Below are 17,541 nucleotides of genomic sequence, written 5' to 3' on the forward strand. Positions count from 1 at the left end.
AAAAAAGGATTTCCTGGTCTAGGAGACCGGAAAAGTTCTGCTGGTCCAGGGTAGGGAGAAATGCTCCTTTCTGTGTATGCATGACATTTTGTGCTATACACTATATTCCAAGTATATGTAGTCACAAACTGCAAGAATTATTGTGTGTGGTGGTGATAGTGGGGATAACTAAATTCTGTTGCTGTTTTGGCCAAGCAATAAGAACATACAATGCGCTCCCATAAGTCAACCACAAACAGCTCACTGTGGTTGCTTTCAACATAGTCAAACTGAACACAAAGCAAATAATCACAAGTCAAATAGTTGGAGGATTCCTCTTCCAATGTCCCGGAGCCAGCTAGAAGCTTAGGCAGATGGGTATCTGAAATGCCATGTTTTCAGGGCAAAACTATTCAGACTTAAAAGGGGCTGTGTCCTAGTCTTAAGGTGAAACAGAGATCAAACGTTTCTTCCCATCCCCTTGTAAAGCTATGTGGGAAAGAGTAGGGGCAGCTCCTTCTGCGAATGAGACCTGTGAATCAGGGTTGTTTCCTCAGACAGATGAAGGTGTTGCTGAAAATACTCTCCTGTGGGAATCTGCAAAGCAGTTGATTTGGAAATTCGCTCCAGATGGGTTATAAATTCAGTCTTCCTTCCTCTGATTGGAGGATTGAGGGAGGCCTACTGAGCACTGGAACTTACTGTATGAGCTGAATACTTCCCAAGGGCCATCAGCTGATAGTGACTTGTTAATTCGTATGCTTTTATGCTTTTCAGACTTAGATTTCTTTCCCTCCCTTCTTCTGATGGTTTCTGGATGGTGTGCTACTAAGTACATAATATTGCTTGTTGCTGGGGAAGACAGTAGCACATTACTGGCATTTCTTTACTGATCTAGTAATGTGGCTTGGCTTGCAATTATAGATGATTTATCTGAGTTACTGCTTACAGTATAAAAATGTAGACAAGCCAACAAAATGGTATTGTATTTTGTTATTTTAAAAAAGTTTGTTTTAGGAGCTTGGTATGTTTTATACTGTTGACCCTGAACATGTGAGGGAACATGTTATGAATTCATACCGGATTAAACTGTTTTGATTCTTTATCCCTTAAGAAGCATTTGGATAAAACATACAACCGGAAAGAAAGAGCATAACTTAGCAGCATACAGCTCTAAATGAAAAGCTTGTTTCATTACAGTGGTTTCTTGTGCTACCTAATGAATAAGGCAGTGATGCCTCTTATGTTTTCCTGTTTCTGCATCAGTCATTAGAATTGCAACTTGAGATCTACAGGTTTTTCTCAAGACCTAATCTCTCACATGTATTAACAGTGGCAGCTCTGAGAAACTGGACTGGGATGGGGAAACAAAGAGATTGGGAAAAGGCCATTCCAGGCAATGCCACAAGCAGGTGCACTACACAGCTCTTCCTGTCATATTCTTGATTCCAATAAAAATTAAAATTTTCTATATAATTAGTGCACATGAAAAATAAATCAATGCTCCTCTCTCACTCTTTTTTGGGTCACAATCCTACATAACTTAAGAAGTCCTATTGAACTCAGTAGGATATACCTTTATGTAAACTGTAGCAGGATACAGAATGGTAATGATTCCAGGTTCCTATAACCCACAGGAACTGAATTTCAATCACTAAGATTCTGATAAATCTTTTGGGGCTACAGTCTTTTACACCATCTAAAGGAGCAGGAAAAGTTAGCATCTGAATTTATAGCCATGACTATTTAAGTCAGCTGTATTCTTGGTACATGACTACATTAGTCTTATGTTTGATCTGATATAAAAGGGTGTAAAGAACAACCAAATGTCTATAGAATGCAGTCATGGCCTATTTGATAATACAAGGGCAGGAGTTGCCAACTGAGTACCCTTCAAATTTTTAATGATAACTTCCAGAATCCATCACTATTGGTCATGTTGCCTGAGACTAAAGCAAGTTGTAGATCAAAAAGTCTCTGTGTCACTACAACACAGTTTTTGGTTGCAGACAGCTGCCACCACTGAGCTACTAGATTTCTTCACTGAGTTGTATAGAATATAACCATCCATTCCCTGTGGTCTTATCTGTGGCCACACAAAATATTCCTTCTTTAGGAGCTACTGCTTATAACCATTATTCTAGGAGTCTTATTACACACATTCTGCTTCCATTCTGAAACTACCCCATATAATTAACAGAGGGGTTTCCCCAAATTTCATACAGAATAAAAAACTGGCATGAGGATCAACTGTTTACCAATTTCAATTGTTGTTTCCTTTTTCTAACAAGGAGTGTGTGCTATGTTACTAAAGAGAGGGAGCATGTGACTCAGTTCACAAAATGTGGGTTGTCTTAACTCTAGTGGAGAAGAGATTGCATATATGTATTTTTAAAGAATGCCACAGATTGCTCCTGAGGAGAAAGTGTGTGAGAAAGTAGGTGATGAGTACCCAGACAAAAAAAGTTTAATTTATTGTTTTTAATTTACAAAATGGTTTGAATTAATGGAGCAAGGAGTAGGAATGAGGAATGCAGTGACAGCTTGTTCACTGCCAGTGCCAATCATGGGCACTAATCAGTGGAACCTTGCTTAAATTGGGCAAGTGCACGCAGGCATCCAAATTGCAATGAATTTTTTAATCAGGCTATATTACACAATAATACTGTGCTGCTGAGAAATTGTAAGTGATGGAAAAATGGCTTGAATAGATGCACTGATGCTTGGGGGAAAAAAGGTCTGGTTCCACCACAGCATTCAATGCGCAATAAAGTTATTGCCCAGGAAAGCCCTCAGGCTTCATTGGGTATTCTTAGTTGTTGTTGGGGTTTTTTGTTTTGTTTTTTGCTTCTATTCCATTCTTAAAAATGTCTTTTACTTAATCCATGATTTGTTACTATAGCCTGATCTTCTTTTAGTCATGAGCACAGGCCAGGCCAGGGATTATATTCTGATTTCTTTACAGCTGGAGTAGTCATTTTTATTAACCTTTTATTAGAAGTAGTTCCAGTCCATGTCCTGCTTATCTATCAAGCGATATGACCAGATAGTTGAAAGAACAACAGGTAGAATACCTTCAACTGCATAATTAGTAACATATCCAGTTTAGCTCCTGGGTGTTAAAATCTCTCACACAGAATTCATGTCTAATAAGCTTCATACTGAGAAACACTTCTAGAGCCTCTTGAGACTTCATCTTTAAAGTTTGCGACAACTTTTGCTATTTAAAAGTAAAGCTTCAAACCATATAAACCTCATGCTACCACTTTTAAATCCATCAAATTATAGAAGGACATAAATTTATAAAGCAGATCAATCAAGTATAATGCGTAATACACCATACCTCTATGCATGCTAACTTGGAAGTCCCACTCTACTCAACATAATTTTCTCCCAGCGGTTGCAAACCTAAGTACGCTTAAGAGTAAGTGAGACTCCTTACTGAATAATGTGAGACTAATTTCTGAGGAAATGTGCATAGATTCAATTCAGTGTTATAGACCTATTTTTATTTGGAAGTAAGCACTGCTAAACTCAGCAGAACTTACTGTATTTTTCCATGTATAAGACAATACTTTTTCTTAAAAATTTGTACCTAAAAATGGAGGGGCGTCTTATACACAGGAGGCTGAGAGGAGAACCACGGGTGCACTTGGAGGGGGGAGACTGGCATGGGTGCGGGCTCCCACTGCGGGGGAGACTGGCACGGGCATGCTGGGAGGGAGGCAGTGAGGCAGCGGGCATGCGCATGCAGCAGTAGCTTGCTCCGAGATCAGTAAGAAAAGTGGGGGGCATCCTATACATGGGGGCATCTTATAGACTGAAAAATACAGTATGCTTCAGTAAACATGAAAAGGGTTGGGCTGCACATATAATCCAAGCATCTCTTAGTCACCATATCTTTTAATTTTTCACAAATGAAAATTAGGATATGCTTGGAACACCCTTCCTTATACGCCCTCACACCCCTTAAGATCTGCAGGAGAAGCCCTGCTCCAAGAATCCTCTCTAAAAGAGATAAAAAGGACATCAACTCGGAATAGGGCTTTCTCTGCGGTGGCGCCTACTCTGGAATGCGCTCCCCAGATAGGTACTCCTGGTGCTGAGCTTATTCTCTTTTCAGTGCCAGGTCAAAGCCTTTTTATTTAAGCAGTATTTTAAAAGTTAATACTTTTAATGATACTTCCAGTCGCTTTTGCTCTGTTTTATTTTGATTCAATTTGATTCATTTGCTGTTTATTTATTTTTTCATATAGTATTACTGTTTTAATTTGTTATGGGATGTTATTAGTTGTTTTAAATTGTTTTTTAAATTGCTGTTAGCTGTCCTGAGATATTTATATAAAGGACGGCATACAAAAGTTTTCAATAAATAAATACACCCACACACATACCAGTACTGCTGGAGCTCTAATACCTGTTTCGGGAGGGTTTACTTCCCAGGGGTTGTATCTAGGGTTGGACTAAGCCCCGTTAATTTTAATGCTTCTACTCCAAACAGGTCTTCATTTGTTACAACCCTTCATCCATTAGGCACTATATTCCTTTACTCTGCAATAGCATGTCCTCACATAGCACATGGTAAAACAATGGAATTAATTTCCAAAAAATGGAGCAGTGGCCACCGATTTGGATGGCTTAAAAGGGGACTGGACATATTCATTATGTTCTTATGTTCTTACACATGCACATACCTAAATGCTAGAGACCTTTAGGGAGAGCCAGAAATTCTAGAAAGTCAATGCTACCAATTCACACTAGCAAAAAATTTTCATGGTATCCCCTAAAAGGTGAAAAATAGGGAGAAAATATTTACATTTATTTACCAGGGCAAAGAACACAGATGGACTATTGTTGATATTTAGGGGCAGTTGCAGTGCATGACATCATTCTGTTTAACTGTCTTTACAGGCGCTTATAATTCTACACAACAATTCTACACAATAGAGAGATTAAAAAGCTGAGCATTATTTATCTATAAAGCTATTCACCCTTTATCACCATTTTAAATATACTATCTGTAGCTTTTTCTGTCTGCAGAAGTCTTTCACCAACAGACAGAGCACACAACATAGATGTACTGCAATCCTATACATAACTACTTGGGTATCAGGTTAATTTAAGTCAGTGAGATTTACATTTGTGTGCATGTTCGTGTGCATGCATGCAAATATATACACAGAGGAAGGGAGGGAAAGAGGAAGACAAGCAGGTAGGCAAGGCCTAGATTGTACAGCCCACAGTATTTCATTTTCACAGTATTAACTTTCTCCATAATATGGTTCAACATCTGGATAACTTCCAAAATTATTCAGAAGACCATTTTTTCATCTTTAAGTTATAATAGTAGAGAAAAAATCTTTAAATATTCAGTTGACATAAAACTAACTTCTGTGCTATGATGTACTGTGGATATATTGGGTGTACCATTTAACAACACCCTCAAAAGCATATTTGAACAATCTCTACTAGAGAATTCCTGAAATACAAGCAGCCCCTAAACACTGTAATTGAGTGGCAACTCTGTACTTAGTCTTCTGAGAAAAGAAAATACATACCTCTAGCTGGTTAAATAGCACATTTCTGCTGTTACCAATTCAGTGTTTCAATTTCATATCCTTGCACTTGATGGAAAATAACTACCAAAATAGCATATGGTATCACAGATTGGTTAAGTCAGGAATGAGGCAAAGGGGGCAGGCTACAGCGTAGAAAGTACAAACGATACTCAGAAATGAATTTGGCTCAAAATAAAATATCTTTGGCTTAATTGCACATTATAATAGCATTACCTTAGTGATATCAATTTCTCCTAGACTTGTCCTAGTCTATAACTGCATCCCTTAGAAACACGGCAAATTTCCCTATACAGTAGATACTGGAAATTCATAATACCAGGCAGTTTACATATAAGCTGGCACCCTGACCACATACCAGACCACTCTTGGGAGAAAAAAGCAGACCACTCATCAAATGGAGATTTGACATTCCTTGTCTGGTGGCTGTAGACAGATCCTAAATCCAGTTCAGAAGACGGAGATTGAATTCAAATGGTTGTTAGATGTGTGGCACTAAATACCAGGTCTGAACTTCTAATATTCCCCCGCCCCCAAACTATGGTTCTTGTCCTACTTCACAGGAAAGCCACTATTATGTGTTCATTAGTGTGTTGGACTGGGAAATTCAAGAAATTCAAATTCTAGTCCCTACTCAGCCATAACGCTCAAAGATTGACTTGGGACCAGTCACAGGCTCTTATCTTAACCTACTTTACAGATTCATTGACAGAAAATGGAAGAGACAGTGTAAGCTATTTTGAGTTTGTTTCAAAGGGAAAAAGGAAATATATACATGCAATAATGCAAAGAATAATACACTCTGGTGCTCGCCAGGTGTTTGGTAGTTCAAATCCAATCAGCAGAAGCCAGCATTGTAAACGGTCTGGAATACTGAGAATTAGAGTCCAAAACATCTGGAGGACACCAGCTTGGAGAAGGCTGACTTAAGCATTTTACTGCAACTTCTTCTTTGGCCTTATCCTGTCACACTTCAATGCACTTATGTCTATCCAAATTTCAAAGCTTCCGTTTGAAAATCCTTTGCCTCGTGTTGTTCCAGACATATGATGCTTCCTCTCAGAGACCTAAACTAGCTTCCCATCTCCTACCACATCTAGTACAAATTCCTTACTTTAAAGCACTCCATGGCTATTTTTAATTTTTAGTTCCCATCCAACTTTGGATATTGTCCAGATTAAGATATAATAAAGTAAAATTGTATCCCTGTGACTTGTCCAGTTCTACCACCTTCAACCACTCCAAGTCTGTAGAAGAGAGAAAGACAGGAAGCAGGGCTGCCTTATCAACTCAGCTGAGACACTAGAGAATTTTGGCCTTTTCATTGAGTTGTTTCCATTCCCCCTAGTTATGATAAGGCCACCAGCAAGATTAGAGCTACAGTATGTTTCATCACTATAACGGGGGTGGGGGGGGGTCAATAGCATAGTGCTGAACTGAAGGTTTTGCATGCAGAAGATCTTAAATGGAATCCTGACATCTTCAGGTAGGGCTTGTTAGAAATTCTGGAGAGCAGCTCTCAGTCAGTGCGGACAATACTGGGCTAAATGGACCAATGGCTTAACTCAGTGTAAAGCAGTTTCGTATGTTCTTGTGAGCTTTATATTTAAGAATTAGTACCTGTATTTTCTTTTGCTTTTTCTTTCCCCAGTGTTGTGTCATGCCTTTTTAGATCATAAGCCTAAAGCTAGGAATAGCCTTGTTTTATTTACATGTAGGTTATTCTGGAAACCTTTCTGGCTGAACAGCAGACTATAGATAATTTGAAATACATAAATATGTCTCTTTTCTCTCTGCCTTCCCCTTTTGCCTGAAATATCTACCCAGAACAACATACTGCCACTCCCTTCTTTTACCCCTTCCAAAACCCTCTTTCTTATTCATCTCTTCTGTGCTTAATATCTTGGTCCTTACCTCCCATTAAAATGCAGCCCAATGGTCAATACAAGGGAAACACATAAAACAGATTCTTGACTATTTATTTATGTCGCCTAATTGCTGAAGCTCTCTAGATGGTTCACAACAGCACATTAAAAATAACAATGAAAATAAATCATGTTAAAACACTATAAAATTTAAAATGCAAAATTTAAAACACACACAATTTGTTCCACTTCTATCTCAACTTCTTTCCTCCTACAAGGTATCCAAGGTGACTTATATAATCCCTCCCCCTTTATTTATCATCACAATGATCCTGAGAGGTAGGCTAGGCTGAGAGTCAGTGACTGGCCCAAGGTCACCCAGATCTCAACTAAATGGAGATTAAAACCTGGATCTGAATCCCAGTCCAACAGTCTAACTAATACATATATAAAGAAAAGCAGCCATTTCTCCTTATATCTTTTCAACAGCATTGTTTGGCACATGACATAAAAAATTTAGAGGCACTGACTCTGTATGACATAAAACTGGTAATTAAATCTATGTTTAGTTTAGTTAGAAAGGTTCTTACATCAGCATGTGTTGCCTGCTGACTAGCGGGTCTCATTTTGTTAAAGCCCTTGATGTTATTGGGAGGCTGAAACTTTTGGCAATGGTACAGGCCAGGCTGGTGAATTACAGTGAATTTCACCACTCTGGAAATCTCTTTTTAAAGCCTAATGATTAATCAGTTATCTGCTTCCATAATAAAGAACCTTATAGGCCAGGGCAGGCTGATGAGAAACTGCCTAGATCTCTTTGGAATTAATTAATGAGGAAAGGATTATATCAGCAGAAGAAATGCAACATGGGAGTCAGCAACACATCATATAATGAGTATTAGCTTTCTAATAGCTATGCCATGCAGTGACTGAATCTCTGCTGGAAATAGCGATGTAGAAATTACTGTCTGGGGAAGAAATTCTGCAGCAGATCTTCAGAGAAAACATGATGCTTTTGGGAATTGGACAAACACTGTTTATTCTCCAGTAGCAGAAACCGACAAGTCACAATGTAATGGTCACTTACAATCATAATCTACATCCAGTCAATAATACAAGGCCTCTGAGCAGAGGGCATGTCATCATCTACAACACAAGGTTGGTGGCCGGTTTGCAGGGGATGGGGTCTGAGGCGAGACTGAGGGAACTGGGTCTCTTCAGCCTGGAGAAGAGGAAACTCAGAGGGGGTATGTTGGTGACATACAGGTATGTGAGGGGATGTCACATGGAGATGGGTAGAGACCTGTTCTCCCCTGCAGAGGAAGGCAGGATACGCTCCAACGGAGCAAAGCTCAGGGAACCAAGATTCCGTTTGGATGCCAGGAAGCAATTCCTGACAGTCAGGACCCCGAGGGTGTGGAATGGGCTTCCACGAGAGGTCGTTGAGGCCCCATCAGTGTGGGTGTTCAAGGATAGGCTGGACGTCCACATGGTGGGCATGCCGTGAGCGGAGCCGGCTGGTGCCAGAGGTCAGACTAGATGGCCCGGGAGGCCCCCTCTGACTCGCTCTATGTTTCTATGTTTCTAACATAATTTCTGCTAACTTTGAAGCAAATAGGGGACAAAGCCACTTTGCCCATTATAGTTATTAAACAGTTTCCCAGTGAAAACACATAGAGTTGGACATTGAGGTTGTATTTAAGGCAGGGCCAGCCCTTCCATAAACCAAGATGAGCCTCTTGGCTTGGATACCAAATTGAAAGAGGTGGCAGTTTATACCCCACACTGCACACCCTGTTGTGCTGCCAACAATCTGTTTCTATTTCCTATGACCACCCACAGGTCTGCCTGTTCCCCTGCCCAGCTCCTCACCCACAAAAGAGAACTGGGGCCCGTGTGCTTGCCAGCCATGTAGAATGGTCTCTGCTTTTCTGGAGTGGAGAAGATTGTTTACGAACTTATAGTAAATTTTCAAAGAGTATTTACCAATGCAGCAAGGCAACCAGCTAAATGCCTATGATTTCTGTTCTCCAAGGCCATCACAGTGATAGCATCATGGGTCTACCTCAGAGCAAAATATGAGGTGGTGAGGAGGATAGTCTTAGGGAGCACCCATGCTGCTGCCACTTTTCCATGCCAGCAAATATTTATTTTATTTTATTTAGGGAACTTCTATGCCGCCCCATTCGCCGAAGCCTCGGGGCGGCTCACAATCATAAACAACATAATATAAAACAAGGTTCTCTGAGTCATCTTGCCCAGTCACTTCTATCCTAATACCCTATACTCTGAGGAAGAATACTAGGAGCCATCCCCAGAAGGAGAGACTAGAGGATAGGATGGTGAAGGGGCTGTAATGGAAAAGCAGCAGGGTGGAGATCAGGAGCAGGGTGTGAGAGGAGTTGTAGAAACAGGAAACAGTGTATTCTAAGAGAAAAGGGTAAATGCATGGCTACATTTAGGCATAGTATATCAGCAGTGGTCTGCTCCCTTAAACATAGTCAGGTCTCCAGATTACCCCCTCCTCCTTTTCCCTACTACAGGCCTGTTCTTTACAGAGAGCTGTAAAGGGAGTATTTAAAACCCAATTAAGTTTCTAGCATCAGTACAGAGCCTGGGGGCAGGGTAGAAAGAACATACTCAGAAAATCCCACATACATTGCAAGGTTGTGTATGTGGGGGGGGGGGGGGGGGGGGGGGGGGGGGGGGAGGCAGGCAGGTAGGCAGCAGGACATGTGGCCCTCAGGACATGTGTGCCCCTGCTTTATACTTTATAAAGAATGACTCTTCAGTAGCATAGTTAGTGCTCTCTTAGCAGGAGCCTTTGAAGGAGAAGCAGATAGAGCTGCCATTGCTTGTTAGCACCTGGCTGAAAGCAGCAACTTCTCACTTCCAGGAAAGTCTTTCATTATTCATTGAGCTGTAGGTTAGACTTAAGTTAATAGCTACCAGCATTTCATGAATGTAAATCAATTTTAAGAATGCATCTGCAAATTTAGAAAAGGTCCAGGCAGCTCTGTATTGAAATGTATAGTCACAAAAAGCAAGCACCTTCAAAAGGGTTCATGGAAGACCTAACTAGAGGACCACCAGCACACCAACTGCCATGGTGGAGGAGCTGCTTCCCTAACTATGCAAGCCCATGTTAGTGGCGAATGCATATGAATACAGTAAGTGGGTGAGAGTAGGAATGCGGAGGAAATTAATTCAGTTAGCATTTTAATGTGAATGTACTAAAGTCAACACACTAGAACAATACTCAGTTTTTTTATTTGTACACAAAATTGTATACATTTGGAGGAAATGCACACTAAAGTGCAATATTAGTAACAATCATTTTCAAAATCCATTATATATGAAGAGAGAAGCAGAGAGAGGTACCAATGAACAGGGTCTAAACTTCTGGGTGACAGCTCCTCTGTGCCATTGAGAAAGGGAGTCTTGGGGAAGGAGGGTGCCATTCTGAGGAGTGAGGAAATGATTCCTTAGAAGGAACCCAGTCTAGATAGCCTGTCCTTGCACCCTCCGAGGACTCCTCGCACCTCTGAGGAATTAGGCAGACAGTAGTGATAAAAGATGAAATCTCAATTTCACGGGCAAACCGAAAGTCAGCAAACCACCTGTTCCAGATGATACCCATCCTAGAGTTCTCAAAGAACTCAAACATGCAATTGCTGGCCTTACCAAATATTTAATATGTCCCTAATATCCACCCTTGGACCAGAGGACTGGAGAATGGCCAATACAACACCAATTTTTAAAAAGGGATCTGGGGGGATCTGGGAAACTATAGGCCAGTTAGCTTAACATTTGGGTAAACTGCTTGAAAACAGGATAGAATCAGTAAGCACACAGAGGGACAAGTCTTGTTGAAAAAAAAGTCAGCATTGCTTCCACTAGAGGAAGTCTTGTCTCACCTATTGGAGTTCTTTGAGAATATCAGTAAGCACATATACATATATAGGGGTGACCAGGTAGACATTGTCAAAATACTTTTGGAAGTCAAAGTAAACAAAGTCCCTCAACAAAAGCTCCAGAGCAATGTAAGTAGTCATGGATTATACGTAAAAAGGGGGTCCTCTTATGGATCACTAACTGTATTGGGACCAATGCTTTTCAACCTATTCATAAAAGATCTGGAATTAGGAGTAAGTAGTGAAGTGGCCAAGATTTCTGATTACACCAAACTATTAGAATGGTTAGAATCAAAAGGATTTATGAGGAGCTCTAAAGGGATCTCTCCAAGTTGGGAGAATGGACATCAAAATGGCAAATGCAGTTCAATGTAAACAAGTATAAAGTAATAGATGTTGGGGCAAAAAAAAATCCTTTTTATTTTCCCGCTATTTATTGTGTAATTGATTTTAACTGGGATCTTAGTATATTAATGGTCAGATGCTGTGGGGTTTGTTTTATTCTACTTATTTATTGCAAGCCGTCCTGAGACATTTGTAGGAGGCAGGATAGAAAAGTTTTTGAAAAATAAATAAAATTCTAACTTTAAATGTAGGCTGACGGAATCTCAGCTAGCCATGATTGAACAAGAAGAGGATCTTGCAGTAGTATTAGACAGTTCAGTGAAAATGTTGGCCCAGGGAGCAGCTGCTGCGAAAAAACTCCATGCTAGGGATAATTATGAAGTAGAATTGCCAAGAACTAACTCCATTTATGCAAACCCATGGTAGAACTGCATTTAGAATATTGTATCCAGTTCTCATTGCCTTACCTGCAGCCAAGAAATTAAAAGATGCTTGCTCCTTGGGAGGAAAGCTATGGCAATTCTAGACAGCATACTAAAAAGCAAGGACATCACCTTGACAACAAAAGTTTGTATAGTCAAAGCTGTGGGTTTCCCAGTTGCAATGTATGGCTGTGAAAGCTGAACCATAAGAAAGGCTGAGCACCGAAGAATTGAGGTCTTTGAATTGAGGTGCTGGAGAAGACTTCTGAGAATCCCTTGGACTTCAAAGCGATCAAACCAGTTGATCTTAAAGGAAATCAACCCTGACTAAACTTTGGAAGGCCAGATACCAAAGATGAAACTCAAATACTTTAAGCACCTAATGAGAAGGAACAACTCACTGAAGAAGACCCTGATGCTGGGAACAATTGAAGGCAAAAGGAGAAGTGGATGGCAGAGGGTGAGGTGGCTAGATGGGGTCACTGGAATGGTGGGTGTGGGTTTAGGTGGACTCCAAGGGAAGGTGGAGGACAGGAGAGCCTGGAGGAAAGTTGTCCATGGGGTGATGAGTCAGGTATGACTTTATGACTAAACAACATGACCTTCCTGATGAAGGATAAGTACAAGCTGAAGTAGTAGGATGGCAGCTCGAGAATGATAGGCAAATGGTAAAGGTTGACCTAATTAGTTTGAATGAGTTCAAAATCTCCCGGGCCTATTGAATTCCATCCTGGAGGAATAAAGAAGCTGGCAGAAAAACTCTCAGAACCACTGTTCTGAGAAACCATGGAAGATGGGACAAATGCCAGATGACTAGAGAAGGGTTAACGTCTCCATCTTCAAGAAGGGAAAAGAAGAACATGGGAACTACAGACCAGTCAGTCTGACATCAATCCATGGGGAAATTCTGGAGCAGATTACAAAGCAGTCAGCCTGCAAACATTTTGAAAACAATTCAATGATTACTAGAAGGCAGTATGAGTTTGTCATGATCAAATCCTGCCAGACTAAGTGCAGGATTATATTGTAGCAAATTAGCTTAAAATGGGCTAGAAAGAACAACCTTCAGTTGGCTACAGAATTGGACTCAAGGAGAGTTCAGCAATGGCACCTTCTCAAACTGGAAAGAAGTAAAGAGTGAGGTACCACAGGGTTCAGTCCTGGGCCCAGTGCTCTTCAATATTTTTATTAAAGATTTGGATGAGGAAGTGCAGAGAAAACTTAACAAATTAGACTTCTTACTCTATAGGAAAACCTTATAAAGGGAAATGTGAGTTCTGTTTACAAACCAGTCCAAAACGCATGGCTAATCTTCTCAAGCCATTAACACAGCAGGAGTCAGAGGCTGAAAATGTTGTGTCCTAGGCTGCTCAGATGGAATAATTGCCTGTAAAAGTTGTTTCCCAGAAAAACAGAATGGTGATTGTGGGACACTGAGCCAGTACAGCATAGCAGGGGGAAAATGGCTAGAAATATAATAAATACTTAAAGAAGGTATCCAGATTGATTTGTTAAGAAACCATATTTTCCTTATTGATCTATTATTGGTATTTTAACTTTCAGCCTCCTAACAGCTGCCCAAGGCAGCCCTCAGCAATGAAACCATACAATACAGAAACTAAAAAGAGAAGATATTAAAAGTCCTGAACAAATACATTTAATAGTAAACAAAAACAAAACAAAAACACAAAAAATCCTGATAGAATGAGGAAGTGCTGAGTGTCACTTAAAAGTCAGCATGGGAAAAGTTATTGGATCACTCTAGGAAAAGAAATCCAGAGGTGGGGTGTTGCACTAAGAAGGTGCTGAACTGAATCTCAGCTATTGTATCATTTCAGTAGGTATGCACATGCTGACATGGTGTTTCCAGTACATGAGAAAACAGAAGAATTACGTTGTATGTATGTGACTCCTGCTTGAGATCAGAAAAGAGAAAGAGAAAGACTAGCATTCATTGCTATATTATGTTCCTCCTGATTAAGAAAACAAAGATAACATGGTTGCCATGTGCTTTATCTGCTTTCTCCAATGCATGAGAAATGGGTGTTCCATAACTGACAATAGTTCATAGCAAATCACTGCATTAGCCACACCAGGAGGAATCAATAATTTCTTATGGGCTAGGGCAAGATCATATGAACAGGGATATAGTAAAAGGGGATGCCACCCCTGAACACTTATTTTCATGGTTAATTTGAAGGGTGTCTATTTCCTTACACTAAGATGCAATTACTGTATCAAGTATGGGTGTATTGATGAGGACAGACACATAGCAACTTTAAGCACTATAACATGTGACATGCTACCACTAGCCCATTTTATGACAGTGTGGATTTCTATGTGGGGCACATATTGCAGCCTAGGCACATTTCATGTAAGGCAATGATTAGGGTCACTGCTTATGAGCTTAGGTTAGCTGGTAAGGGAAGGAGAAAATGAGATCTGCAAAATTCCCGATTAAAAAAAGGAGGATAAAGATCTGAAAGGGCACTACATAGCTGCTTGAAAAGTTTCTTGATGTTGGAGAGCATATCTAGAGCTACTCATATGCTGCAATTCTGTTATCATTCTAACCCCTCAGGGTTTAGGATTTATAGTTTCCAGAACTGCTTCTCTTAATACATCCACATGCTCCTTCTAGGCATGGCTGCTTCCATGTCTGCCTATTTCCGATCAACACATTCAACAGTAATTGGAACAGCAGCATAGTGAGAGAAACAGGTTTAACTTCTTGTTTTCAGGACATGGAAGAATATAACCCTTATTTCATATGCAACTGTCGTTAAATACAAGGCATCTTCTGGGGTCAGGAAAGTTTAGAAATAAAGCTAGCTGGGAATGTAAGTAAGAATTAATATGTCAAACAAGTTCAAATTTCCAGGTACCAATGAATTGCATCCTAAAATAATAAAAGAACTGGCAGAAGAACTCTCAGAACTATTGTCTTATTGTCTTTGAGAAGTCATGGAAGATCAGTGAAATGCCAAAGGACTGCAGCAGGGCTAACAATCCTACCTTCAAAAAGGGGAAAAAAAGAGTATTTATTTATTTAGAAAATTTCTATGCCGCCCCATTTGCCGAAGCCTTGGGGCGGCTTACAAATAAATCAATTAAAATACTATAAATTAACAATATAAAACAAGTTAACAATATAAAATAAGTCACCCTGGCCAAAAAATAAAATAAATAAATACTATTAACAGTTAAAATGACGCTTGAATAAAAAGGTCTTCGCCTGGCGCTGAAAATCAAATAATGACGGCGCCAGGCGGACCTCTCTGGGGAGCACATTCCATAGATTGGGCGCCACCACAGAGAAAGCCCTCCTCCGAGTACTTACCCTCCTAATTTCCTTCACGGAGGGTTCCCAGGGAAGGGCCTCTCCCGCTGATCTCAGGGGGTGGGTGGGCATATATGGATGTAAGCGCTCCTTCAGGAATGTGGAAAGTACATGCCAGTAAGTCTGAGACCAGTCCCTGTAGAAATTCTGGAGCAAGCATCTTGAAATAAGGCATTTACTACAAGAAGCCAACATGAATTTGTCAAGAACTAGTCTTAGGAGACTGATCTGATCCTATTTTTTGATTAGGTAACTTCCTGGATGGACTGACAGAATGTGGATAAAGCACATTATGACTTCAGCAAAGCTTTTGACAGAGTGCCTCATAATATCCTGATTAGTAAACTAGCTAACAGTGGGTTAGATGAAACAACTTTCAGCTGTTCCACAGTTGGCTACAGAATCAGACTCAAAGGATCTGGATCTGGAGTGATGAGTTCAAGTTACAAGGAGCCAGATTCTGATTGAACATCAGGAAGAATTTCCTGAAACTTACAGGAAGAGAATAGTGAAACCAGTGTCTAGAGAGCTTGTAGGTTCTCCCACACTGGAGGTTTCAAGATGCAGCTGGACAGCCATGTTTTATAGATCCATTATCCTGGAGTCCTACACTGAGCAGAATATTGGACCTGACCGTCTTTTTTGTCCTGTCCAATTCTATTATGCTATATATTAATGAAAGATAAGGCTTGTGGCCAGGCTACTAAGATCCATCTTTTGCTTGATAGCTTTTACTATTCTTTTGCAGTTTTGTTGAATGTATTTGGTTGTGGCTACTGTGACATTTTGGTTTTTAAATTGTACACAACCATTGTATTGAAGGGCAGTTCAAAAGATGACCAAATAAATAAATACATGAGTAGTAAAAGCTGCCCCATACTTGATATAAGCAACACATTAATCTAGCATAACACTACCAGCCAGGTCCCATAGCAGGTTTTTCCCAACTCTGCATCCAGATCATTTCACATACACTGAAGGTATAAGGGACTGAACTTGAGCATATATTTTGCATGCACAAGGTCTCTATTGTTGGGCTACTGTTCCTTCTCAATAGAATTATGACAGATTGGAAGATAAATTCTGTCTTGACATCGCAATGCACTGAATCCCACTGTATGTATTTTTTCTTCAGAAGCATAGATGCTGTGCTCCCTCTATTACCATTGAAGAGGAAGTCAAGGTCCAAGGTTCAAATCCAGTAACATGGTTCCTGTGTTGCACATGATTTGATGCAAATTAACTGTGCTCAGAGACTCCTCACAGTAGCTTGGCACAGTCCAATAGTTAAGAAGAAATAAATTCCTTAGCTGTAACTGGGAACAGAGTCATGCCCAACTTATTCATATATGAAGCACATTTCACATCAATGAAGATTGACTGGTGCTAATTAGAACACTGGGAAAAAGCTATTATTCTTTCATTATCACAGTGTTCCCACAGACTGCAGTTATAAGTTTGTAAAACAGATCCTTCTTGCTACTTAGCAGGAATAAGGCTATGTATCAGTAACATGGGGATTCATACACAAATAAATATATGTGCAGCCACGTTAGTAAAGCATTTCTGTCTGGTTGTGTGCATGTACATTCAACATAATAGGATGCAAATGACACAGAGAGAAATCAAAAACATGCTGGCTTTTTATACTTTTAAAATGTATAAGATACCAACAACTACTAAAAGGAATAAAACATAGAAACAGTTAACTGTAATTTTCCACTGAGTGCACTCAAAGCATCAAATCGATTAAATAAAATTTTAGTTTCTCATTTGTGTTTAACAAGGTGTTCCAATTTGGAACCTATTGAGTTAGCATGAACTATCTCATCCAAGTTGTCTTCAATTAGAGAAATCATTCTAAGGCTATTTGACTCCAATCATTCTGTATCTAAATAAAAAGGCTAAAATGAATAAAACAGTAGCTGTATTGACTGAGAACAGCTTTCAATGGTGTTGTGAAAGGAAGACCACTGGTTTGAGATATCACGGCTCAGAGGGTCCCTAAATGTCACCTCCCCTCCCCTTATTTCTTCCAACATTATTTCTGTTTCCCCCTTTCACTACTATTTCTTTGTCACTGTTGTCATTGTTGTCTTC

The 17,541-nt window shown here is 40.0% G+C and overlaps 1 protein-coding gene across 25 annotated transcripts in view; it reads right to left on the reverse strand.

Moving 5' to 3' along the window:
• The window catches only part of CACNA1C (calcium voltage-gated channel subunit alpha1 C), a 536,805-nt gene that overhangs the window by 236,730 nt on the left and 282,534 nt on the right, over window positions 1-17,541 (reverse strand). The window contains exon 1 of one of the 25 annotated variants that reach the window (XM_044416971.1): window positions 5,914-6,840. The exons of the other annotated variants lie outside the window; for them this stretch is intronic. Coding sequence (XP_044272906.1) covers window positions 5,914-5,967 — 54 coding nt within the window. The 5' untranslated portion in view covers window positions 5,968-6,840. Of the gene's footprint in view, window positions 1-5,913; window positions 6,841-17,541 lie in introns of those variants that run through there. 25 annotated transcript variants of the gene reach the window in all.

This window comes from Varanus komodoensis, unplaced genomic scaffold, assembly GCF_004798865.1.
Source record: "Varanus komodoensis strain SLA01 unplaced genomic scaffold, ASM479886v1 scaffold85, whole genome shotgun sequence".
Taxonomy (NCBI): Eukaryota; Metazoa; Chordata; class Lepidosauria; order Squamata; family Varanidae; genus Varanus; species Varanus komodoensis.